Source organism: Schistocerca cancellata, chromosome 1 (genome assembly GCF_023864275.1).
Source record: "Schistocerca cancellata isolate TAMUIC-IGC-003103 chromosome 1, iqSchCanc2.1, whole genome shotgun sequence".
NCBI lineage: Eukaryota > Metazoa > Arthropoda > Insecta > Orthoptera > Acrididae > Schistocerca > Schistocerca cancellata.
In genome coordinates this window covers 904431457-904459262 of record NC_064626.1, presented here as the reverse complement: position 1 = coordinate 904459262, position 27806 = coordinate 904431457, and the positions used below count along the sequence as shown (strand labels likewise).

General features: G+C 39.4%; 1 protein-coding gene across 2 annotated transcripts in view; it reads left to right on the top strand.

Moving 5' to 3' along the window:
* Positions 1-27806, top strand: part of LOC126190939 (serine protease nudel-like) — a 65166-nt gene that overhangs the window by 29960 nt on the left and 7400 nt on the right. The window contains exons 6-7 of one of the 2 annotated variants that reach the window (XM_049931593.1): positions 1239-1349; positions 3258-3392. In XM_049931593.1, the coding sequence (XP_049787550.1) occupies positions 1239-1349; positions 3258-3392 (246 nt within the window). Of the gene's footprint in view, positions 1-1238; positions 1350-3242; positions 3393-27806 lie in introns of both variants that reach the window. The other variant, XM_049931585.1, reaches the window with a different exon arrangement.

Genomic DNA, 27806 nt, shown 5'->3' with positions numbered 1-27806 from the left:
ATAGTGGATCATGAAATGATATCTAGGAGAGATGACTTGAGAAAGTCACATCCTTGGTGGAATAATGTGTTGAGGCACTGGAAGCCTTGTTGATTCTAGTTAGTAGTTGGCCCTTGTCAACTTTAAATCACTCTCTTGTGATAGTTTCATCATTTTCTTTCTCTTTTCACTCTTTATTCTTGCCCATTCTGCTCCATAGCCCCCCCCCCCCCCCCCTCCCATGACCTCCACTCCACACTCTCCTTCATCCTACCTCCACTCCACACTCTCCTTCATCCTATTTATCTCATCCCTTTAGTTTTTTTTTTTAAGTTAGTGAATTATTTATTTCATGTGTATTCTCTTACCTCCTAATTTTCTCCTCTGCCTTTGTACCCCCTCTATTTATTTTTTCAGATTTTTTTCATAACCTCCAGTTTCATTAATTCATTTATACATTTCTTATTTTCCTCCATCCCTTCCACCTATCTTCCATTCAGCAAGAATTCCTATTTTTTACAATAATGTGTCATATGCTGTCAAAGCACATTTCTTAAAGTTGTTTGGACTAGTGCACCCTTTCAAAGTAATTGGTGTTGACTACATCCAAAACCTCTTGGAAAAGTTCTTCAGTAATACTCTGTAGGCAGAGATGGCTGCTACTGGTAATTCAAAACAATATTTGAAGATTGCTTTCTCACTTCCTAAACAAAGTATAAATCACATGGGACCAGAACAGGGCAGTTAAACAAATGTAAAGCAAATGCACACTGTTGCTGTTGCTGTTTCTGAGTGCCTCAACTGATTTTAATTTACAGTATTGTTTCCTTCTTGTCTGAATCTATTAAACAAATGGAAAAAAAGAATCAGCAATACAGATGTCGTTTTTCACTTTGAAATGTAAAACATTACAGTTACAAACTGCATGTTTCAACTCTAGGACTGGAAGTCGTAGAGAGTATTACTTAAACCATTTATTATAGTTATTAAATGTTTAATTTCACAATAATGTATTATTCTGAAGGCTGCTGTCAACGTTTTTCTGTGGAATGATTAGATATTAGTTTTTCTTAAAACTTTCAAGGTTTACCTCTACATTTTGAATAAAAGATAATAAATCCTATATTCATAATATTGAGGGTGTAATTAACATATTACAGAATAAACAATATATTTTTACAAAGTGCATATTTACTACGTTGTTCTGCAATGCATCCATTGTAACAGGGCATAAAGTAGACATTTTTGATTCTTTCCAGATCTGTATTGTCATTCCAGCCTTCTGAGTGCCCCCAGCAGGAATTGCTGCATGTAACATGCAAGGATTTGGAATGTGGAATACGTCCACAAGCTGTAAACCAGTGGGCTAGGTATCATAAAACAAATGTTTATATTATGACAACTAGTTTTACTACCATATGTACTGTGCAGACTAAGATCCATTATGTGCTAGGTGGTAGTATAATTTTTTTAAATGTTATATGATAGAATTTCTGTGAGTTTATTGTTATCATCAATACATGAGATGAGTTGTGTATCAAAGGAAATAATATGTTCCTTGACCCTTCTGAGAATGTGTACTGTTGAAATTGTGGGACATAATTTTTTTGTGTTGCTCACAAGGGAAACTACACACTGCACATCCTTCAGATTTAGTGATACAATGGCCCAGTGGATAGCCCATCAAACCTGAACTCAGAGAAAGCATGAAAACTAGAAAAAGGTGTACTGAACAGTGAAAAAAGAAGCAAAATAGTAACAGTGAATGGTCCAAGCTCAAGATGTACAACATCGAGCGACTTGCTGGAACTAAGGTGTCATGGTTGTTTGGTCCCAATGTTAGACTGCAAAGGGGGAAATCCGTGTTCAAACCTCTCTCGTGGGCTCCCCTTTCTTTTCCCCATAAATTTATGAATTGTTCATCTGTCATTGATGTGTCTGTTCTCCTTCTGTAGTCTTGGCAATTGTCATACTACACATTATTTATAGAATATAAGCCACGTGGTACGACTATATTATCATTGCAAGTAAATGCAATGAATAGTGAGAGCAGGAGAGATGCCTAATAGATCTCTCACAGAAATGAAAACAGCAAATAAACAGGTATAACCTATGTTAAAATGAAGGTATTCAAAAGTCAAAACATCCAAAAAGGAATGAAAGAGGCATGACATGTGGTACTTCGGTAGAACAAATAGGTGGTTCCTTCATTATACATCACCATTTCAAATGGTCATTACATCACAATACACACACAACTTTAAATACAGTGAAAACACATGTCATTCACCAGATGGACAGTTCATAATTTTGTGAAAAAAGTGGTGCATGAGGGAGGTTTCAACACAGATCTCCGCTTTCGCCATCCAATGCCATGACCACATGACCCTGAGGCCACGGTTACTCAATGCTGCACTATGTTGTTCATTGTTTGTATTTCATTTTCCAGTTGCTGTTCATCTTATGGAGATAGATGACACACTACTTCTACCTTATGATTTGCACCTCTTCCTTCATGTATTATCCATATAAAGGTTTTCCACTAAAGGACGTTGGTAGAGAACTGCCAATACAGTTACCTTGCTTCCATTTCTCATATCATGTGGTGTACAGCACAGAAAGTAAATCCAGCTCTTTATCCTTTTCTGGTTCATATTCACGACATGATGTACAATGATTAAAATGGTGTAATTTTATCACAACTATCATCTTCAAATTTATTTAAATCTACATATAATAATTGCAATAGAACTTTGAAAATCATTTAAAAGGGGGGCAACTTGGCCCCCTGTGCTAGAAGTAAAACACTAACCAAGAATCAGAAATAATCAGTCTTGCAAAACAAACATTTTGTAGAATTTGGGTAAAGACAGCCAATATATAAAAAGAAAAAACACACTCTCACTGGATTGTTGTTCAGATTCAATTAAGTTTTCTATGTTATTACATGGTTGTGAAGAAAAACAGTTCAAAACTTTAGAGTCAAGCTATTTCTGACCAGTGTGTATCAGTCAGATTGTGTAATGTTTTACACAGACACTTGACTCAGTTCTATTAACATTATATACATTGAATACCCGTCTATTCCTTTGGGAAGTCTCCTTCGCCCAGTAACCCCTTGGATCTGTTTTTCCTAATGTTAAAAGACTTCTACATGTCAATATTTGAAGTTGTTTTTCACTTATCATTCTCACTCGGATCTTAAGTACGTGGTGTTGTTTTAGTTAAATATGATTAATAAAAATATTATATATCATGTACAGGTCTCGACATTCCAGGATTGTCGGAGGCGCCAATGCTGGACCTGGTTCTTGGCCATGGCAGGCAGCACTCTACAAAGAGGGAGAATTTCAGTGTGGAGCCACACTTATATCAGAGTACTGGCTTATTTCAGCTGGACATTGCTTTTACCAGTAAGTCAAACCAAATATTTATTGCTGTGTGTTTGCCTTACCTCTGTCATATTTATATGAACAAAACTCTCATGTGATGATAAAATGTACATCTCTGTAATACTCAAGTACAGCCATAGGAACTTTGTTTTTCAATTGTGCCAGTACAAATTTGTTAATTAGTTGTTCAAACAATGGAATGGATGACATTAGTGGAAATGACCAAAGAGCACAGTAGTAATTTGAAGTGGAAATATCTGTGGCAAAGGCAACTAACATTTCATTTATTATTATTACTATTTTTATTATTATACATCAAACTGCCAAGTATATGAGCTGGTGGAAAATATGAAAACATTTGCATATGAAAATCCGTATTTATGTGTTACTTGTTACCATGAATTCATTGATACAGAATGTCTGTGATTAATTGAGGCTGTTTAATTTTCCTTCTCTTACAGATGTTACTACTAACCGTTCAGAAGAGCCGTTGAGTGGCAGATAGGTACAACAAAATGACTGTTAAATGTTTGAACACACACACACACACACACACACACACACACACACACACACACACACACGCATGATTCACACACGCGAACAATGTCCCAATGTCTCGTGCTGCTGAGGTCTCTGGTCAAACATGTAGCAGTCTTTTTGTTTGTACCTATCTGCAACTAAATGTCTCATCTATATGATGTGTGGCAATATATCCATTCCATCATATTGTTGTTGTTCTATGTTGTTGTTATATGTTTCAATAACAGGGTGAATATGCTTTGGAAGCTAAACACAAATAGTGACAAGTTTTGATAGCAGCTTCTCATTTGTCACACTCTAATATATTGTTAGCCCAGCAGCAGCTGAGGAGATAATACAGGTGTAAATAAATGATCTTAAATGGAACGTGATTGGTATGTAGAGGGGTCAAAATAATGCATTATGTATGTCTTTTCATTTTTGCCCAGTTTCATTTTTAGGGGGTAAAACACACCCTGAAAGGTAATTTGGCATATTAGGTTTATAGGGAATCTCTTCAAAACCATCAAACATTTTTAAAAAATGTATGTCGTATAAGAAATTGAACTATTAGTAACATCCTTGAAAACTGCATATCAACTTCTGTAACAATCAAAAATTTTGCATAATACTGCACCACCATTAATTAAATTTGCAAAATGGAACTTTTGTTACAACATAAATTAAAGAAGCTTTCACGCCAGATCTGGCCTTCTAAAATAAAACTGATTTTTGAAATGCCATTTTTTTGAAAACCAGTTGTACACAGAGCTGCCAGAGTCATGTCAGCGTATCTAATTAAAATATCTAAATGCTTATTATTATACCAATTTTTTTACTAAATTTATTTCTTACTTTGGGTTTATGCTTTAAATTGTTGTTTTAGGTTTTAAATTCATGTTTCTTAGTCTTTTAATTTGCCATTTCACATATGTGTACAAAGATGTGCTGAAAATTAATGCCTCCAATTTTTTTTATTCTGTTCTAGTATTAGTAGAGGTATTACTCAGTCAACTTGCTTGCATTTCTGATGCAAGTGCCTACATTGAAAGCTGTGTATGGTGATGATCGTATCAAAATCAGTAATGTGCGATGACGTGTTGCTCATGTTTGTAATGGTGTAAACGGTAGTGCTAAATTCAACATTTGTGATGAAGTGCAGTGTGTTTCCAAAATTTAAAGAACACCTTTGAGGACTTAACGTTGATAGCAATGAAGCCTTTCCCCAGTGAACCATGGACCTTGCCGTTGGTGGGGAGGCTTGCGTGCCTCAGCAATGCAGATAGCCGTACCATAGGTGCAACCACAATGGAGGGGTATCTGTTGAGAGGCCAGACAAACGTGAGGTTCCTGAAGAGGGGCAGCAGCCTTTTCAGTAGTTGCAGGGGCAACAGTCTGGATGATTGACTGATCTGGCCTTGTAACACTAACCAAAACAGCCTTGCTGTGCTGGTACTGTGAATGGTTGAAAGCAAGGGGAAACTACAGCCGTAATTTTTTTTGAGGGCATGCAGCTTTACTGTATGGTTAATGATGATGGCGTCCTCTAGGGTAAAATATTTCGGAGGTAAAATAGTCCCCCCATTCGGATCTCCGGGTGGGGACTAATCAAGAGGATGTCGTTATCAGGAGAAAGAAAACTGGCGTTCTACGGATCGGAGTGTGGAATGTCAGATCCCTTAATCGGGCAGGTAGGTTAGAAAATTTAAAAAGGGAAATGGATAGGTTGAAGTTAGATATAGTGGGAATTAGTGAAGTTCGGTGGCAGGCGGAACAAGACTTTTGGTCAGGTGAATACAGGGTTATAAATACAAAATCAAATAGGGGTAATGCAGGAGTAGGTTTAATAATGAATAAAAAAATAGTAGTACGGTTAAGCTACTACAAACAGCATAGTGAACGCATTATTGTGGCCAAGATAGACACAAAGCCCATGCCTACTACAGTAGTACAAGTTTATATGCCAACTAGCTCTGCAGATGATGAAGAAATTGATGAAATGTAGGATGAGATAAAAGAAATTATTCAGGTAGTGAAGGGAGACAAAAATTTAATAGTCATGGGTGACTGGAATTCGAGAGTAGGGAAAGGGAGAGAAAGAAACATAGTTGGCGAATATGGATTGGGGGAGAGAAATGAAAGAGGAAGCCGTCTGGTAGAATTTTGCACAGAGCACAACTTAATCAAAGCAAACACTAGGTTCAAGAATCATAAAAGAAGGTTGTATACATGGAAGAAGCCTGGAGATACCGACAGGTTTCAGATAGATTATATAATGGTAAGACAGATATTTAGGAACCAGGTTTAAAATTGTAAGACATTTCCAGGGGCAGACGTGGACTCTGACCACAATCTATTGGTTATGAATTGTAGATTAAAACTGAAGAAACTGCAAAAAGGTGGGAATTTAAGGAGATGGGATCTGGATAAACTGACTAAACCAGAGATTGTACAGAGTTTCAGGGAGAGCGTAAGGGAACAAATGGCAGGAATGGGGGAAAGAAATACAGTAGAAGAAGAATGGGTACCTTTGAGGGATGAAGTAGTGAAGGCAGCAGAGGATCAAGTAGGTAAAAAGACGAGGACTAGTAGAAATCCTTGGGTAACAGAAGAAATATTGAATTTAATTGATGAAAGGAGAAAATATAAACATGCAGTAAATGAAGCAGGCAAAAAGGAATACAAACGTCTCAAAAATAAGATCTACAGGAAGTGCAAAATGGCTAAGCGGGGATGGCTAGAGGACAAATGTAAGGATGTAGAGGCTTATCTCACTAGGGGTAAGATAGATACTGCCTACAGGAAAATTAGAGAGACCTTTGGAGAAAAGAGAACCACTTGTATGAACATCAAGAGCTCAGATGGAAACCCAGTTCCAAGCAAAGAAGGGAAAGCAGAAAGGTGGAAGGAGTGTACACAGGGTCTATATAAGGGTGATGTACTTGAGGACAATATTACGGAAATGGAAGAGGATGTAGATGAAGATCAAATGGGAGATATGATACTGCGTGAATAGTTTGACAGAGCACTGAAAGACCTGAGTTGAAACAAGGCCCCGGGAGTAGACAACATTCCATTAGAACTACTGACGGCCTTGGGAGAGCCAGTCCTGACAAAACTCTACCATCTGGTGAGCAAGATGTATGTGACAGGTGAAATACCCTCAGACTTCAAGAAGAATATAATAATCCCATTCCCAAAGAAAGCGAGTGTTGACGGATGTGAAAATTACTGAACTATCAGTTTAATAAGTCACGGCTGCAAAATACTAACGCGAATTCTTTACAGACGAATGGAAAAACTAGTAGAAACCAACCTAGGGGAAGATCAGTTTGGATTCCGTAGAAATATTGGAACACGTGAGGCAATACTGACCCTACAGCTTATCTTAGAAGCTAGAGTAAGGAAAGGCAAACCTACATTTCTAGCATTTGTAGACTTAGAGAAAGATTTTGACAATGTTGACTGGAATACTCTCTTTCAAATTCTGAAGGTGGCAGGGGTAAAATATAGGGAGAGAAAGGCTATTTGCAATTTGTACAGAAACCAGATGGCAGTTACAAGAGTCGAGGGACATCAAAGGGAAGCAGTGGTTGGGGAAGGGAGTGAGACAGGGTTGTAGCCTCTCCCCGATGTTATTCAATCTCTCTATTGAGCAAGCAGTGAAGGAAACAAAAGAAAAATTCGGAGTAGGTGTTAAAATCCATTGAGAAGAAATAAAAACTTTGAGGTTCGCCGATGACATTGTAATTCTGTCAGAGACAGCAAAGGACTTGGAAGAGCAATTGAACAGAATGGACAGTGTCTTGAAAGGAGGATATAAGATGAACATCAACAAAAGCAAAATGAGGCTAATGGAATGTAGTCGAATTAAGTTGGGTGATGCTGAGGGTATTAGATTAGGAAATGAGACACTTAAAGTAGTAAAGGAGTTTTGCTATTTGGGGAGCAAAATAACTGATGATGGTCAAAGTAGAGAGGATATAAAATGTAGACTGGCAATGGGAAGGAAAGCGTTTCTGATGAAGAGAAATTTTTTAACATCAAGTATAGTTTTAAGTGTCGGGAAGTCATTTCTGAAAGTATTTGTATGGAGTGTAGGTAGCCATGTATGGAAGTGAAACATGGACGATAAATAGTTTGGACGAGAAGAGAATAGAAGCTTTTGAACTGTGGTGCTACAGAAGAATGCTGAAGATTAGATGGGTAAATCACATAACTAATGAGGAGGTGTTGAGGAGGATTGGGGAGAGTAGAAGTTTGTGGCACAACTTGACTAGAAGAAGGGATCGGTTGGTAGGACATGTTCTGAGGCGTCAAGGGATCACAAATTTAGTATAGGTGGGCAGCGTGGAGGGTAAAAATCGTAGAGGGAGACCAAGAGATGAATACACCAAGCAGATTCAGAAGGATGTGGGTTGCAGTAGGTACTGGGAGATGATGAAGCTTGCACAGGATAGAGTATCATGGAGAGCTGCATCAAACCAGTCTCAGGACTGAAGTCCACAACAACAACAACAACAACAACAACAGTAATGAAGCAGTGTAAGCAGAGGTGAGGGTGTGGCTCTGACAACAAAGTTAAACATTCTACAATGATGATATTGACAAACTAGTCTGTTGCTGAGAGAAATGTACTGAACACCAGGATGACTAAGTCGAGAAATACATATGTAGGCATGAATATTAAATATGTAGACTATTAGTAGAGTTAGTTTTATTTCAAAAAGTGAGTTTTCACGCAAAGGTCAGAGGCATTACTTTCCAGCACACTGTCATATTTTGTCAACTGAAAATAATAAGAAACTTGTTATTATTATACAAAATCATCACAATAATGACAATCTGTAAAGAAATGCTTAAAATGTAACATGTTTTTACACCTTGCACATAAAATCATTGAGATTTCTTCACATAGTACACATGATGGACAAAACAAAAAAAAAAAAAAGCAAAATACAGCAGGATTCTCAAATGATGGTTGGTGATCGCCTAAATATCCTTGTTTCTACCCCATTTTTTAATAGTTGTAAAAGAAGCTAATGGAATGTTTGGACTGAGAATTCAAGAATCTCTTTTTGAAGTCCCAAATGTTCTTGTGACATCAAAAGATGTTTGACAGAAGTTTTCCTGTGTGGGAGAAAAATCTGTATTATTGTTAAAGTGTGAAAGAACTATTTTGAACTTTGTACCTTTGGGTAAGGAATTGTACATTTGGTGATCCCAAAAGACTTGCAGGACAGGTACAGCCATTTTACATATACAGCTTTTAATGTTGGAAGAACTTTGTGAGAAGATTTTCAGATCTAGCTTTGCTGAATGATTATGACATATGTTTCCACTAGAGGAACAGTATACTCAAGCTGCAGTTACTAGCACATAATCAATTTTGTTTGCGAGGTTTTCCACTGTACTAAAGTATGCCTGGTACAAATAAGGATATTTAGACTATCACCCACCACAATTTCAGAATCCTGCTGAATTTTGTTTTATTATACACAGTGTGTGAAGAAATTTCATTCATTTTATGTGCACAGTGTAAAAAAAAGTGTTTCATTTAAAAATTTATTTACAGATTACCATTATTGTAATGATTTTGTATCATAATAATTATATACTTATTATTTTAAATTAACAAAATATGTATTGTTTGATGCCTGTTCTTTTGGACATTTCCAAAAGAGAAAATACCATTTTTTGATCCAGCAGTCATTATTAATTAAGACACACAGGAATTACGGACAAGCAGGCATTGATTAACATCAAAGGGGAAAGTTGAAAATTTGTGCTGGACCTCTGCTTACTAGGTAGATGTTCTGACCTTTGAGCCATCCAGACCCAGTGGTCATTTCAACTGCATGGACCACCCTGGCATGCCTCCTGTCAGACCCAAATTATCAACTTATCTACAGACTACTAATGTAGTGCGCTTTGCCCATTATTTTCATCAGTGGAAGAATGTGGCCACAGCAATGCAGGAGGAGATGAGTGTTGGTGTGCAAATGTGTAGTGCACAGAGAATTGCCCGAACATTGGACATACCCGTGAGCACGGTGTGTAAAATCCTACAAAACATCCTTCTTTACTATCCATTCAAAATTACTCATATGCACGAGTTACTTCCTGTTGACCCGCCAGCAAGAGAGACCTTTGCTTTAGAATTTCTTGCTCGCATGGAAGTGCACAATGATTGGCCATGGAAGATTTTGTGGACAGACAAAGCCCACTTCCATCTGACAGGATATGTCAATACACAGAACTGTCGAATATGGGCAATGGAAAATCCACACGCAAATCAAACCATACCACTTCACACAGAAAAGGTCATTGTGTGGTGAGGGTTTATGACATTGTTTATCATAGGGTCATATTTTTTCGAAGAGACAGATGCTTCCGGTCCTGTTACCTGTACCATCACTGGTAAGCGCTGTGAGTGTCTTTTGCTCAAACATGTCATTCCAGCTCTCCAACAGTGTGGACGGGATCATTTTTATGCAAGATGGTGCACCATGCATTGCAAATCCAGTTAAGCACTTGCTCAAACAAGATATGTTAGAGCAAACATACCTTCCTCAGTTCAAACTTGCAAGCAGGTTTTGTAGGAAAATATCGAGTCATTGGGGTACTTGTATATATGTTAAAGAAAATATTGAATTCAATAGTGCAACTAAATACCATAAACTGTCCTGTGAAAAAGATATAGAACTCTCTATTACTGAAGTAGAAAGGCAAAATACAGTTATTATTTGTGTATACAGGTCACCAGATGGAGACAAAAAAGTGTTTTATAATCACATAGAGGAACTCTTGGAAGAAATTCACTCTCCAAAGAAAAATATAATTATATGTGGTGACTTTAATACTGATTTCTCGAAATCAAACAAATTCAGAGATGACATTATAAATTTACTACAATCATTCAACATCAGTCCAATGATATCTGAACCAAATCAAGAAACACCTACCTCTGATCAATAATAGATCCAGATCTTGATAAATACATGCAAATATGCCTATAACACACAAGTTCTTGCAATAAATGTTCCAGGACACCAAATTCCTAGTCGAATACAACACACTGTAAGGAATTTCAGTGTAAAAAAAAGTGGAATATTTTTGTTCTCTCCTAGAGGGTGAAAGTTGGAAAGATGTGTATGACTGTAATGAGACCATTGAGAAATATGATAAGTTTATGGCTACATTCAAACATTTTTTTAAATGGCTTTTCCCAAAAAAACAACTATGTTGAACTCTACTCAAAAAACAAACAAGTGGATTACAAAAGGGATAAGGACATCATGTCACAATAAAAGGAGATTGTATGAGTACTCCAAGCATAATACCAGTCCTGACTTTATTGCATATTTCAAAAGATACAAAAGAATACTAACAAGAGTTATTTCAAAAGAAAGAAAAAAACTAGAAAATGACAAAATATTGTGTGATTCCAAGAATAAAACTAAAGCAACATGGCAAATTGTATTGAAAGAAATGTGTACCAGGCCAGATAATCACAATAATATAGATCTGATTATGAATAAAAATAAACTGACCAACCCCAAACATGTTGCTAGTGCTTTCAACAAATATTTCTCAAATATAGCACAGCAGCTAATAAATAAACACCATGACAAACAGCAACCCGTGACACAGATCAAAAAATTCAGTCAAACACATTATTCCTGTGTCCAGCAGCACCTGAGGAACTGTCAAGAATCCTACAAGAATTATGTAATATATATTCAGTGGGTGTTAATGAGATACCAGACGCTATTATCAAAACTAGTGCAACATTTATTGTGGAACCACTAACAGACATAGTAAATTCATCTTTTGAGAGTGGTGTATTTCCAAACAATCTATAAACTGCAAAAGTAACAACTTTGCAAAATAATGGTGCAAAAAGTGATATTGCTAATTATAGACCAGTTTCAGTTTTGTCAGGCTTCAGACAAAATTATGGAAAAAATTTTCCGTAGAAGATTAACAGTTTTCTTAAATAAAGAGAGGCTGATAAGTGACTCCCAACATGGGTTCAGAGCTGGAAAGTCAACTCAGTCAGCAATTTTTGCCTCCTTAAATGAAGTATTAAAAGCAGTGGGTGATAAACATGATCAGGGATATTTCTGGATCTAAGTAAAGCCTTTGATGTAATTGATCATGGCATTCACTCATGTAAATTAAGTAATTACGGAATTAGAGGCCAGTCTGAAAAGTGGATCCAGTTGTACCTCAGTAATCATGAGCAGATTACAAAAATAAAACACAAAGATAATGAAACACACACAATTTCTGGCTCTTACAGTTATGAGCAGAAAATCAAGTATGGAGTCCCACAAGGGTCAGTTCTAGGACCTGTCCTATTTCTGCTGTATGTAAATGACATGGCTAGTAATCTAAAGGATGGAACCACTGTACTGTTTGCAGATGACACTAATATTCTAATAAAATCATAGAATGAGGAAAATCTGCCGGAGGCTGCTGTGTCAGTTATGCGTACCTTAACGTACTGGTTCAAGACCAATAGGCACATCATAAATTCTGAAAAAACTGTGGCAGTTAACTTTCATACCACACAAAACCTCCATCCCATAAACCCTGTTTTCACTATCGAAGGAAAAAATGTGTTGAAGGTCAGTCATACAAAATTTCTAGGTGTACATGTTCAGGCAGATCTGAAGTGGGAGGTACACCTAAACAATTTAAATAAGAGACTGAATTCACTAGTGTATGCTGTTAGTATCCTCACTCAAAATACAAGCTGCTTATCAGTGCTGACAATGTATCATTGCAGTATACAGTTGCTACTTATGTATGGAATAATTTTTTGAGGGTAACCCACAAATACTACAAAAACAACACAGAAACAGATTATAAGGCTGATAAAAAAAGCTAAATGTAAGGATTCCTGTAGAACCCTTTTTAAAACTCTGAAAATATTGCCACTGCCTTACTTGTATGTATACGAAATACTAATCTTCACAAAAGGGATCATCTTAAAAAAGGAAAATCTCTTCAAACACAACTATCATATACACACATATGAAACTAGACAGATGATGAACTTACACAGGAACACAGTAAATACAAACTTGTGCAAAAGAAGAGTGCATATTCTGGAGCTATGTTATATAACCATATGCCTTCTTACCTAAAACGCATACCAACATTAAATGCATTTAAAATAAAGTTAAAACAGTTCTTGCTTGACCACTGCTTCTATTCTTTGTCTGAGTTTATGGGAAATCATAATAAAGTAAACTTCATTTACCAAATTTCGCAAATTGTCAATTCATAATATAGTTTACATTGTGCTTACCATGTCATCTCACCTAAAAACTACTATTATCACATGTAGAAGCAATGTAGTACATCTACCAAAATCATTATTCATTTTTATTATGTCAACAATGTAGTCAAAATGACTACTGTATTGTAAACTAACTAGATTTACCACTGTCCTACATCACATGTACAAAAATGTATGAAACTGATTCTTGGACCAATAAATAAATAAATAAACATTATGTGTTTTGTGAGAGGATAAGCAGTCTTCTTCCAGCAGAGGTTAAGTTTCTGGAGATGGAATCATGTCCCCTACCAGGGCTTTAATGAAACAACTTTTTCTTAATACTCTCCATCATTTTTACTGTCATACTACCATATGTCAACAAATAAAAACACTTCACCCTAATATGCCTTCTGTCAAAGCTATCAATACAGTTCTGTATATTCCATACTTCCCAGTAATGATCAGCTGTTTCCTTCCAGAAATACTGAGTCATTGGTAAGTATTCAGGATTTAGCTATTCTCATATTACTGTTGGCTTGTGAGCCACAATTTTTTGAATGGTAGTGTGTCCTCAGAGGAAATAAAAGGAAAGCAGGATACATATTCCACTCTTTAAACACCTGGAGGCTGATGTGGTAAACCCGCCATAGGTCGCTCTCTGATGCATTCAAAACTTTGCAGGATGAAAGAAGGGTGAAAATGAAGGGGGACACATTTTGGATTAAGTGCAGGCACCAAATAGTATCTGAGAAAAAGAGGGTTGAAGTTTTGATGGCACTTCTTGAGCTCACTTGCACAGTATCAGACACAGTGAATTGGCAACATAGTGGGCAAGAGCATTATATTGAGTTGTTGACCTTGTGTCCAAATCCAGTCTTTCTTTCAAAATCCTACCAGCTGATATTGAGATGGATGAAGATGAGCTGGCATGGCGATCAGAGCAGAGCAGAGTAGAGCAGAACACTGTCACAGAGGACATGCAGTAGGCTTTGCATGGGTAGAGCCACCGAAGCAGGTGCCTGCTGGTGGCAATAGGCCTGGCCCAGCAGTTCTTACATGGACATCAACTATTTGGACCTGCTCATGGTGTGTTCTGTTTTCAGTGTGCTTGCTTACTTGTTACTCAGTCAATCACAGTGGTTATTTGTTTTCGTCTGTGCTTGTGTCACTACAGTGTTAAGACCCTTTGCTCCCCTGGAGATTGTCTTTCAGGTGGAGTTTTGTTCCTTCTTCCTATGTTTGGCTCCCTGGGCTTTAAGTTGAGCCACTGTTGGCTAGTGTAGTAGTATTTTGTGCCAACAGTGATGGTAACATATTATTGTCATGTCTGTGCAGATACAAAAGTGGCAACATAGGAAACTCTTGTGTGTGATGCTTTCCTATTTTGCTGTGCCAAATTGGGGTCATAATGGCTTTGGAACTTTTGCAATGCTGGCAGGAGCAGTTGTGCCTCCAGGAACAGCAATAAAAGCTATACCAAGAGCAAATGCAATAACTAGTGAAACAGAATGTGAAATAGCTCCATAAGCATGTTGCACTGGTGGTGAGTTGGACACCTGCAGAAAAGCCCTTTTCCCCACTGCCCCCTACACAGTTTGCTAGCATCACAGTCTACAGGAAGGTGGGAGAATTACCTGCACTGGTTCTTACTGCAGTGACAGATAAAATGTATTGTTGATAAAAAGTTAATGAGGCTGCCTTATTAATGTCCAGCTGTGTGTGGTTGTCAGACAATGTCTAGGATTGAAGACCTCCACTGAGTCTAAGAAACTTAACTTGAATCTACTTTATAGGAATAAACATTGATTCTGAAAACAAGGATCACATGAAACCTAGCTCACTCTGTTCGTCCATGAGACCCAGAAAGTAGCAGATACAGGCACCCAAGTAGATGTTGCATTCCTTGACTCCAGAAGGTGTAAGATTCTGTTCCGCACTGGAACCTAATGAACAAAATAGAAGCATATGGATTATCAGATCAACTGTGTGATTGGGCTGAATAGTATCTAGCAAGCAGAACACAGCATGTCATTCTGAATGGAGAATAGTCTTCAGACATAAAAATAATTTTGAGTGTTTCTCAAGAGAGTGTTACAGGACCACTACTTCTCACAATATAAGTAAATGATGCAGTAGGTTATGTAAGGAGGTCATTAGGCTTTTTACAGATGATGCTGTTGTATACAGAGGAGATGCAGTGCTAGGAAATTGTAGAAAAATGCAGGAAGACCTGCAAAGGATTGATTCTTGGTGCATGAAGTGGCAATTGTCCCTCAACAGGAACATATTGTGACTACATTGACAGAAGACCCATTATTTTATGGTCACACTATTGTAGAACAATCTCTGGAGCAGTTCCTTCCACATAATATCTAGGAGTATTTGTACAGAGTGATTTAAAGTGGAACAGCAACATAAAATTTATTGCAGGGAAGGCAAATGCCAGACTGAGATTAATTGGAAGAATTCTCAGGAAATGCAGATGATAAACAAAGGAAATAGCTGTACAAAACACTTGTTCAGCCAATACTTGAATATTACTCATCAGTCAAGGATCCATATCAGATAAGATTGTTTGAGAAAATAGAAAAGATCCAAAGAACGGCAGCATGTTTCATTCCAGATTCATTTAGTAAGTGGAAAAGTGTCACAGCGATGCTCAGCTACCTCCAGTGGCAGACACTGCAAGTGCTGCATTGCGAATTACTGTATTTCCTACTTCTAAAGTTCCAAGAGCATATGTTCCTAGGAGAGTCAACCAGTATACTGGTACACCAATGTGTACCTCATGAAAAAAACTATGAAGATAAAATCAGCCAGTTTTGAGCCCACACAGAGTCTTGCCAGCAGTCCTTTTTCCCCATGAACCAGTCACACTGGCATACAAAGTACACTCCTCCACAAACCATAAGGTGGCTTGTGGAGTGTAGATATTTATTTATTTATTTATTTATTTATTTATTCTTTGCCCATGGACTCCAGCTGAAAATCCAGCTGAGAGTATTGGGTGTGTCATACAATAGGCTATTAACATAAAACTGTATTTCATTATATATAAATGAAACAAATAATTAAACAGAAATAGTCTATAAGCATTCAAAGGTATTACATGCTTCACATTATATATACACACACAAATCCAAACAACATACAGAAAGATAATTTTTAAAGATACATTTCAGTAATGATATAGCATATTTAAACACCATCTTAGTACTCACTCATATTATATATACATTTCTCTGTGAGATATAGTTTCAAATGATTTTTAAAAAATTTTAGGTCTGTTTCTTTTTTAATGATTTTGGGGCATTTATTAAAAAGCCTTTTGCCTGCTTCTTCAGGGGCAGTCATAGACAGTTTTAGATTTCTGTTTATCATGTAGTAATTTTAATTTCCTCTTGTACTGTGTTTGTGTACATCTTTATTTAGGAGGTGTTTATCACTTGACCTTACCACCATTATGCTTTGGTATATGTACAGTGTATATACTGTCATAATATTATAGTGTACAAAAGCTTGCCTACAGGTCTGTCTTGGTGGTATTTTTGCAATGCATCTCACTGCCGTTTTCTGAATTGTGAATATACTTTTTAAGTAGCCAGCTTGTGCACTTCCCCATATATGAACTGAATAAGTCAAATGTGGGAAGACAAGTCCATAATACATTGATCTGAGGACTTTATCATCCACAATCTTAGCTGTTTTATGCATGATGAAGATCTGTTTGTCTATCTTTTTACACAGTGCATCTATGTGCTCCCCCCACGCCATATGTTTGTCTATTATAGTTCCTAGAAAGTTTGTGCTGGTTACTTCTTTAATAGTCTTTCCATTTATATTAACATTTATATTATAATTTTCACTATGCTTGGTCTGAAATACTACATTCATTGTTTTAGACTGATTCATAAACAGGTTGTTTTGTGTTAGATATTTATTTGCATTTTCGATATTCAGGAGTGCTTCCTTCTCAAGCTCCTCCTTTGTGTCAGCTGTGCAAATGATTGTTGTGTCATCAGCATACATGATAAGTTTCTGATTTATATAGCTAGGGAAGTCATTTACGTAGAGTATAAATAGTATTGGACCAAGCACTGACACTTGCAGCACACCATGTTTAACTGTTTGCAATTCAGATCTGTAGTTTGTTATATTTCCCCCATTAGTATGTCTGATTTCCATGCATTGTTTCCTATTTGTAATGTATGATTTAAGTATGTCATAGCATTTTCCTCTAATTCCATACTGATATAATTTCATAATTAATTTTGAGTGGTTCACACAATCAAATGCCTTAGATAGGTCCCTGTAACTTTGAGGATCCATATCAGATGCTCACTCAGTATTTTGGTCATCAAATGCATGTGGTGGTAGCATGGATATGATTTAACCAGCTCCGCAAGTGCCCTGAACAATTGCGTGTGATGGGGATGGCTGATCTGCAAGATCTCTCTCTCTCAACTGTCAGTTTGAGTGTTCCTAGTACACTACCTCATGCACAGACTTGTTAATTAGGGACATCATTGTCCCATGAACAGCTGGCCCTGAGGTCCAAACTAGGGCATAACATTGTCGGGCCATATCAGTGGCAAAGAATGGATATTCAACCATTGGCAGATGTCAGAGTTAGTCCTGCATGGAAAACATCCTCCGGTGCACCATGGTGTGACCCAGGAAGTCTTGCCTTCCACTAAGCCAATGTGTATTGACACTATTAACAATTTTAATGCATGCACATCGCACCACTGCTTTCCTTTGCCTGTGTCAAGCTGAGCGAGTTGAATCAGTTACAGCTTTGTAATCCCTGTTCATGGCATTTTTCTGATTTTTGACCTCACTCTCCTTCCACAGTTGTTTCCACTCAAAGGGCAAGTCGATGGTCCTGCTCCAAATATTATTTGGTCTATATTTAATGGGATTGTCTCAAACACCCAAAAAGCGTCAGCCCATCATATTCTGCTTGTGTTTATATTGGATGGGTGACTGGCAATTTGGATAAGTACAGGCTCTTGGACTGCCATAATATTGTAATGTCCACTATTTCAAGTGGTGTCTTTAGTAAGCAGTGTATTCCATCGAGGAGACACTTCCCTATGTCTGCTCATTGTAAGAATGAGGAGTGGCATCTGTATTTGTTAGTGCTAAATTTAATGTTGGCACAAAATATTGTTGGATATAGATGACACACCCACCGGATTTTGGTGTAACCCTTCCCCCATTACTTACTTTTTTCCAAGACAAATGGGGAGATTTTTGTAGAAAATATTGAAGATAAGTTTGGTGAAGTTGACTCATTTTGTAAGATGTGATGTAGTTCCTTACTGATTAAAGTCTCTTCTGCCAGTCAGCTAGCTTCCCTTTGTGCTTGCAAGCACTTAGGAGACACCTCAGTGTGCCTCACTGTTTGCAAGTTTTCAAATACGACAAAGGGCATTATTTTCCACAGGGATTATTGTCAATCTGTCGGCTTAACCATTTCAGCTACCTGAACACACTTCCAGAACCAACTCAAAGGGTGGAAATCCAGGTTTGAGTCCTGGTCTGGCACAAATTTTCATGTGTGACCAACAAGTAATATCTTCATACTTAATGCAGCTAATGTCAGATCCCACAATTGTGAATAAATTTCATATGTTTAGTACAGCTTCAAGATTGTCACCAGTGTCTGTTCCTTCAAAATTGTTAAAAATAAGTATCGTGGGCTTTAACGAGCAAAATGACAATCGTAATACTAATGTTGAATACATTTTTCTGCTTGAAACACTGTGGAGGGAACCAAAGAAAGTTGTGAGCAATGGGGTCATAGACAGTATGACATATAGAAATTTGGGTCAGTCCTGGAAACATGCTCAGATAGTTAAAGTGGTTGAAGTGACCACTTTGTGACAAATGGGAAATCTGGATTTGAGTCCCAGTCTGGCACAGAGTTACATTTGTCACTGATAGGTAATATCTTCATACCTAATGCAGCTAATATCATAAAAATTCCGCAACTGCAAATAAAATTCAAATGTTTTTGCTATATCTGCAAATAACATGAAACTTGTTGCAAATAAACTTGTTGCAAATTCTTTAAGGGGAACTATACCCTTTGATAAAAATCTCCCAGAGGTGTTGGAATAAAGCTCCTGTAATACACTTTATAGACTACAAATTATGAACATTGAGTTATGGTATTTATAATTAAAGAAATGAGGCGAAATAATGACATACCATACCTTTTATCAGACATATCACTTCCAAGTTATAGTTTACACAGCGGTATCTTTTTATAAGTTTACAAAATGACAGAAAAATCATTGACTCAACTTGCATATAAGAGGTTATTATAAAATTTCATTCATCACCAGGAAGAAATTGAGCTACTACCATGTAACTTGGTGGTGGTGTTGGTCTTTATTTATATATTCACTGTTCTGTACAAAACATCTTTCCCAACAAAACATCTTTCCCACCAAAGTAAGATTCAGTAGATACCTTGGCTGTTTGGTTAACCTTAAAAATCAGCACATCATCACTCAGGAAATGCAAGTATTACAGGTTATATACCATCTTTTGCATGTGTAGTAAGTGTTATTTAGACAGTATGCACTTCACTTTATTTGAAAACATGTTTTGTTATATCTTTTAGTTCCCTGCTTCATTTCTAATGTTCTTCTACACATAGGTGTTCGATTTTAGTACACAGCACTTAAATGACACTTAATATATTTTCATTTTGATGTATCGTAGATCCACTTACACCCAATGTAGCTTTTATGTTGCAGGTCGAACACCTGTATTTACATAATTAGGAATGAAGTAGGAAGTAAAAAATGTGACCACTGAAGATATTGTCAAATAAAAGGAAATGTCCATGGTCTAAATAAAACATCTATTACAGCCACAAAAGACAAAACACATTGAGGTGACAAAAGCCATGGGGTACCTCCTAATACCATATAAAATCTCATTTTTCTCAGTGTAGAGCAGCAGCTCAATGTGGCATGCACTCAACAAGTCACTGGAAGCGCCTTAAAAAATACTGAGCCATCCATAATTGCGCAAGTGTTGGTGGAGCAGGATTTTGTGCACAAACTGACCTCTTGATTATATCCCATAAATGTCCAGTGGGATTCATGGCAGGTGATCTGGATGGCCACATCATTCTCTTGAACTGTCCAGAATGTTCTTCAAACCAACTGCAAAGAATTGTGGCCCGGTGACACAGCACTTTGCCATGGGAACATGAGACCCATGAGTGGATGCAAATGATCTCCAAGTAGCAGAACATAACCATTTACTGTCAATGATCAGTACAGTTGGACCAGAAAACCCAGTCCCTTTCATGTAAAGACAGGCCACACCATTATGGAGCCACCACCAGCTTGTACAGTGCCTTGTTGACAACTTGGGTCCACGGCTTTGTGGGGTCTGTGCCACACTCAAACCCTACCATCAGCTATTACCAACTGAAATTCATACTCATCTGACCAGGCCACAGTTTTCCGATTGTCTAGTTTCCAACTGATATGGTCATGAGCCCAGGAGAGGCACTGCAGGCACTATCATACTGTTAGCAAAGGCACTTGCTTCGGTCGTCTGCTGCCATAGCCCGTTAATGCCAGATTTCATTGCACTGTCCTAATGGATATGTTTGTTATATGTCCCAAATTGATTTCTGCAGTTATTTAAAGCATTGTTGCTTGTATGTTAGCACTGGCAACTCTAGGAAAATACTGCTGCTCTCGGTTGTTAAGTGAAGGAAATTGACCACTGCATTGTCTGCCTTGAGAGGTAATGCCTGAAATTTGGTGTTTTCTGCATACTATTGACACTATGGATCTTGCAATATTGAATTTCCAAACGATTTTCAGAATAGAATGTACCATGTTTCTAGCTCCAACTACCATTCCTCATTCAAAGTCTGTTAACTCTCATTGTCTGCCCTTAATCACGTCAGAAACCTTTTCACATGAATCACTTGAGTACAAATGACAAATCCACAATGCACTGCCCTTTTATGGCTTGTGTACATGATGCTGTCATCATCGGTATGTGTGTGTATCACTATGCCATAACTTTTGCCACCTCAGTGTATGATCTATAATACTTGTATATATAACTGTAGCTGCCAAAAAGATGCCATAAAGGATATATATTCTGGAAATGCTTGCTTCTCAATGGTTTCTTCATCTGAGGAAACAGAGGAGATAGTACTGAATGCCTTGTCAGGAGAATGGTGGGATGAAGCAAAATTTGAAGCCCAAAGGAGCAGGTTGTGCTACTGTGTCCTGTGCAGGATTAGATGGTGTGTGTTGATGGGGCAAAAACATCTCCTTGGACAACTTCCTGCGACAGCCTCCCATAACAATGTGGGAAGATATCAGTAGTAAACTTCTGGGGCAGTTTGCCTCTTATGAGTATTATCTGGCATAATCATGGCAGTCCCCCACCCACCACCCCCCACCCTCTCCCCTCAAAAAAGCCAAAGGCTGACAGTTGACCTTTGTCTCTGACGTGATGTACATGTAACTTACGCAAGTATTTGATTCTGTGACTCCTGTTATAATTTTATGTTGACAAGAGCCTCTACTTTTGGCCATTCACTAGTGAGTGTTCATTCTGAAGTAAAGTAAATGTTGTATGGCTGCTGTCTAAAGCCATAGCTTGGGATAATTCTTGTTTTTTTGTCAAATTTGTATATGACAAGAGACACTCAGCTTTTGCTAATCTAATGTACCATCATGTGATGTAACAAGGCCCACTTCTTCTGAAGAAGAAATTTTTAGAAATATCGAAACCTGGGTCAAGGGCTCGTAAATGTTTGTTTTGCAACTGTCTGGCTGATTTTTAAATCTCTTCAGATTTATACAGTTGCTGTTTCTCAGCCATGTTTAAGTTTTTGATGACTAGCAATTGTTCATGATGATTAGGAGGCTAAAGAAGAAGTTGTGGGGGATAAAAGTGCACCACATTTAATCTTCCAGTGCAAACAACTGGAGGCCAAAAGGCACAAAATATTGGGGTCATTAATTCATGAAGAGATTCTGTCTAAAAAAGACCTAGTAAAGGGTCTCCTACTAGTCTTAAAGGGTACTGACTGCCTTTGTTAGAATGACAGGGAGAGAAACCACACAATAAACTAAGGTTATGTGTGGGCAACAGGGGGTTAAGATGGCTGTTGTTTTGTCTCTTACATAAAATCAAATCAAGGTGTCTAAAGAAGTCATCTGTATTGCCCCGAGATGCTGCATCATTTTTGCTGCTGCCTCAGTTCAGCAGGCTATTGGAATGATTGTGAGGAATCGTGGACTCTTGCAGACAGTGACCTTTATCACTGTAGATGTTGAAAACTGATCCATGACTGATTTTAACTTTTTTACTGTTGCTTTTTTCATATGCTGGTCTTAAAGTAACAGGGTCTCCAATTTCTTGCGATTCCCAGTTCTTTAGAGAGAGTGAAGCTTTCATTTCATTAATCATCATTCAGATTTATGGTCACACTGGAAGTGTTTGCACCACTTAACCTCTGTGTCAGATGATGTGACATTGTTGCTGTACATTTTTACAAACTTGCCATGGATTATATCTTGAATGCAAAAAATGAATTGCCACACAATACACCATTTATCAATCAGCTGAGCCATTTTGTTTTGGCTCTTTAGCATCTTGCTATAGTGCTGTGGTTAGGGTTATTCAGTGTGTTTCAAAACTGCAGATGTAATCCTCCAAACAAACAAAACATAATTATATAATTTTGTAGGATTTGGATTATGAACACAATGTTCATGATGTGCAATAACTGTCACCATCACTGATTCACGTACACAATATTTATTTATACACATTTTACCGACAGGTACAAATTAAACACTCAGCATCTTAGAATACACTGCCCCAGGTCCAGAGATACTGTTTTTGCAGCAATATTCTTGCTGATATAAGCCTATAGAGCTTATGTCTCCACGGGACACCCTGGCACGGTGCTGAAGTTGTGTTGCGGTGTGGTGTAGGTCATCTCGGGAGATGCTGTCTAGTTAGTACTCATCTAGATGTCTTCGGTGGCACAGCGGTCTGCTGCATGTTCATGATGTTGGTGCTGACTGAGTAGGTGGTACTGGAGGTGCCATCATTAGGTCTTCTGCCAGTGGTTGTATTTGATCCTGTGGTGGGGGTGTAGGCTGATCCTGTGTCTGGGTCTGAGGCTGACACATGTAGGATGTCGTCCATGGATAGCGTAGATAACAGTGCAGCTATATTGACTGACTGTGGTATCAGTGTGGAGTAGTACGACGATTGCAACACCATGCTGTTGCCAACCTGTCAGTTTTCGTATGTGGCAGACACCACGATCGTCGTGCCATGTAGAGACACTGTGATACCTTCTGGAAGGTAGTGCTTGACATTGACTGTGACGGAAAAAGGGGCTGTGTTGTGGCATGACGTCAAAGGGGCAGTATTGTTCCCCGACATCTCTGCCAAAGTCCATGCAGGCTTCAGTCTATTGACGGACACAGTAGTGGGTTTGCCGGCTAGCGTGATTTCAAATATGTTGGGTCCCCATCTTAGTACTTCATATGGTCCACTGTACGCTGGGTGGCATCTGTGCATGGCATTATGTGAATGCAAGTCTGTAGGTTTTTATGCACAAATACAGTGGGTGTTGTGTGGTGCAACGGTGGTGGGACTCTGATGCTGCGTATCCATTCTCTAACCTGTCGTAAGAGGTCTGGGAGGTCCTCATTGCTTTTGTCCATTGTCTGGGTGACAAATTCCACAGGGAGGCTAATAGCTTTGCTGTAGAGAATCTCCACTAGCAAGATATTGAGGTCCTCATTGTGGGCCATTCTGATACCCAGCTGCACCCAGGGTAGAGCCTATGACCATTTGTTATTGTGGCACACCAGTGTTGTTTTCAGCGTGTGGTGCCACTGTTCCCCATTTGACTGAGGATGGTAGGCTGTGGTATGGAATTGGTGGCAGCCGCAGAGGTGGCACAGTTCCGTAAACCAGGTCGATTTGAATTGTTTGCCCTGATCTGTTGTTAATGACTCAGGGCAGCCAAATCTTGCTGTCCGTAGGTCAATGAATGATCTCACTACTGTCTCTGTTGATATGTCCCTGAGTGGCACAGCCTCCATGCACTGGTCGTTCAGTTGACGACTGATTTGTAATGAAATCAGATTGAGGTAGTTGCCCCACTAAATCTATATGTGCATGGCAAAAACAGCCCTTCAGGACAGGGAAGCTCCCTAACAGTGATAGGTTGTGTTGTCCTGTCTTCGCTCTCTGGCAAGGAATGCATGCTCATGTCCATGTGGCTTAATCCCTCTTCATATTCGGCCACACATAACACTCCAAAAGTAGTTTCGTAATGGGGCACACTCCAGGGTGAGCTAAGTTATGCAGAAAGTTGAATATTGTTCGGTGATAGTTGGCAGGGATGAAAGGTCTTTGCCTCCCCGTTGACATGTTGCACCAAACTAGTTTGTTGGTTCCAGGCACTGGGCCTTGTCGTAGTTGTAATCCAATGTTGCCACCTGACAATAATCGTTCCAGGTCCGCGTCTGTTGCCTGTGCTTCTGCAAGGTTATCGAAATCCAGTTGAGTGGTCATGGCTGCTATGCGGAACAGGTAGTCCGCAATCATATCATCCACTCTGCACATGTGACGAATGCCTGTTGTGAATTGTGAGATGTGGTCCAAGTGCCTAAACCTTCATGGTGTGGCATTGGGGGTGGATTCTTTACTGCATCAGTTAATGGTCGATGGTCTGTATAGATAGGTAGTGGTCTTCCTTTAATACCATCATGCAAGTAGTGCACTGCTTCGTACATGGCCAGTAGTTCGCGGTCAAAGGTCAACCACTTCCTTTGAGAGTCTGTCAGTTTCCTTGAGAAAAAATGGAGAAGTACCGGCGGTCCCAGAGTTGTATTAATTCTGTGGATGGTGCCGCCCGTAACTATGCTAACTGTTTTGTTTGGTAGGGGTGGTCCAGGTGGGGGAATCTTGTTGTCTGATCTCTCCACACGGGTGGTAGCCTTGTTGGTGGGTAACCTGCTTGCGAGAGCTGAAACAGTCACTGTTCGACCTGCTTGAGAGAGTGTAGACACTGCCTCTGTTCAACCTGCTCGTAAGAGCTGCGTAACCAACTACAATAAGCACTGTACTAACTTGTGTCTCCATGCTAGTGGTAGTACAGTTAACCTGTTGCTCTCGGGTGCGCCGGGCCATCTGTAGTTGCTACCAGATTGGTTGTTGCTGGCTGTCCAGTTCGTGATAGCAGATGTGTAGCTGCACGTTCTCTGTACACGTTTTGTTGTTCTCTTTACAGAAGTTCATGTAGGCTGTGATCTTTTCATGGAGTTCGTCACACAGTGTTGCACATTGTAATGCAAGATCCGCTGGGGTCTCCATGTCTGTCAGTGGAGAGGGAGGGTCTGTGGTGGACAGCAGACTGTAACTGCAGATGCCTCCTACAAGATGTAGTTTATCACCTTGTAACAACAGAGCTCTGCTGAGATCCTGTATGAGGTGGTAATGGTGGAGGAAATCTGCTCCCAGCACCGGTTCCACTGTTTTGGTCACAAAGGAAGCCCATGGATGTTGTCATCTAGGTGTAGCATCACAGAGGTTGCCCCCATTACCAGTATTATTGAATCATTTGCCTCTCAGAGCTGTATGGTTAAGGGCTTGTAACCTCCTGTGGTGAGATGTGTGGGTAGCATGCTGATGTCCATGCCTGTATCGACCAGCAGGTACAGGTGTAGCTGGCGGTCATAAACAAACAGTCGCTTGCCGTCTGCCCATGTGTATGGTGTGTTGTGTGTTTTGGTATCTCCAATAGAAAGGTGACTTATTGTAGGATTGGTGGGCTTGTGCACCTAAGGCAGTCCACCAGTGTAGTGTGGGTAGCTGCATGGCTGTTGGCAGTGGTGTGCGTCAGCGCCAAAACGTGCGTGAAACCAGTAGAAACCACTTGTTGCATTGTTTTGGCCGAGCCGTTTTGTGGTGGTCTAGGCATCAGACATCTCCCTTGTTTGTTTATTTCCTGCAGGAGCTGGGTCTCTGCACAGTGGTTGTTGTGTTGTGGCGCAGCAGTGGTCGTGGCCTGCAAGGGGGGGGGGGGGGGGGGGGGTTGCCTGGGGTCTGCACGCAGTGTTTTGCATTGTCTGCTGCCACTGCTGCCTTTCTTGTCTGTTGTACACCATATCCATTGATCCATTGCTGTCATGGCAGTCGTAGGTATGTGTCCCGGCACTGATCAGTGTCTGGTGGCTTGAAAACAGCAGCATCCTATCAGCCAGTTATAGGCCCATTTCCAGTGGTGTGTTCGCATGTACTAGAAATGCTGTCTGTATTTGCTCTGGGAGCTTGAGTAACCATAATGACCATAGGGCCCAGTCTCGTAGTAGGTTGTTATCAATTTTCAGGTGCAGTTTGTGTTATAAGACCAATGGTGTGTCATTCACCAGCATCGTCTCATTTATGGCAATGTGCAGTTCTTGCTCCAGCATCTGTGATAATCATTGTAATATTACTGACTTCACCATCTCATACTTGTGCGTGGTCAGAGTATTTAGCAGTAGATTGCTGACAAGATCTACTTGTTCGCCAAGATGGCTGAGAAGTATTAACCAGCTTGCTCTGGTCATCCTCGATCCCTGCTGTCCTCATCATACATTCGTATAAAGCAAACGACACTTCTGGTTAGTCTGTGTGTATGGGCAGCAGGTGGAGTTTGTCAGATGCTGGGTGGTTGCTGTAGTGGTAATTTTGTGTTGGTCCCACTGTGTTGTTGCGGTGCAATAGTTGCATGACATTACTCGGCTGTGGTGGCCTAATGAGGTATGGTCACTGTTTGTTGTACCTGTTGGCATGGTGTGGTGTGATATTCCAGTTGGAGCTGCGATCCAGTGTGTGGCATGGCCGGCCGGGCTATGACATCATGTCCTTGGAGTGGCTAGTGTCGCAGCATGGCTTATATCTCTATGCTCTCCCCAATGTGACAGAGAGAGGCATCAGTAAACTATGGAGAAATATATTTCTGTTGGATATCAGAGTTTTCTGGTGGTGTTTGTCCATGTGTCCACTGTGCCAACTGTGGCATCACGCTTGCTGTGGTGGCATCAGTGTAACGAGACGTAGCACACAGCGCAAGTGGTGTAGCAAGTAAGTCCGTGTTAACAGCATTGCACCCCTCGGTCCTAACACGCATCGCAGTAGGTGGGGTGAAGTCGTGGTTGGTTGGAGGCCATCGCAATGTTGGAGGTCCATGTGGTGTGCCCATAGGATTGGCGGCATGTCGTGTTATCATCATAGGCTGGTTAAATTTGTGGTAGGTCATCATCGCACATGGTATTGGGTTCACTGTAGGTGTGGCAGTGGTGTCTGGCTCAAACTTGATACCCTTCATTGTCAGTGCAGGTGAGTCAGGTTGTAATTCTGATATCTATTTTGTGGTCATATTGCTGTTGATGCATCTTTTGTGACATCCTGGTAGCTGTTGATGTGTGGTCATGGTAAAATGGTCATGTCGTGCATCCCTACCAGCGGGCATCAGCGTATCCCAGTGCAAGTTGGGGTATAGGGTGTGGTGCGGCCGGCAAGACCATGACGTCGCCCCCGAGGTGTAC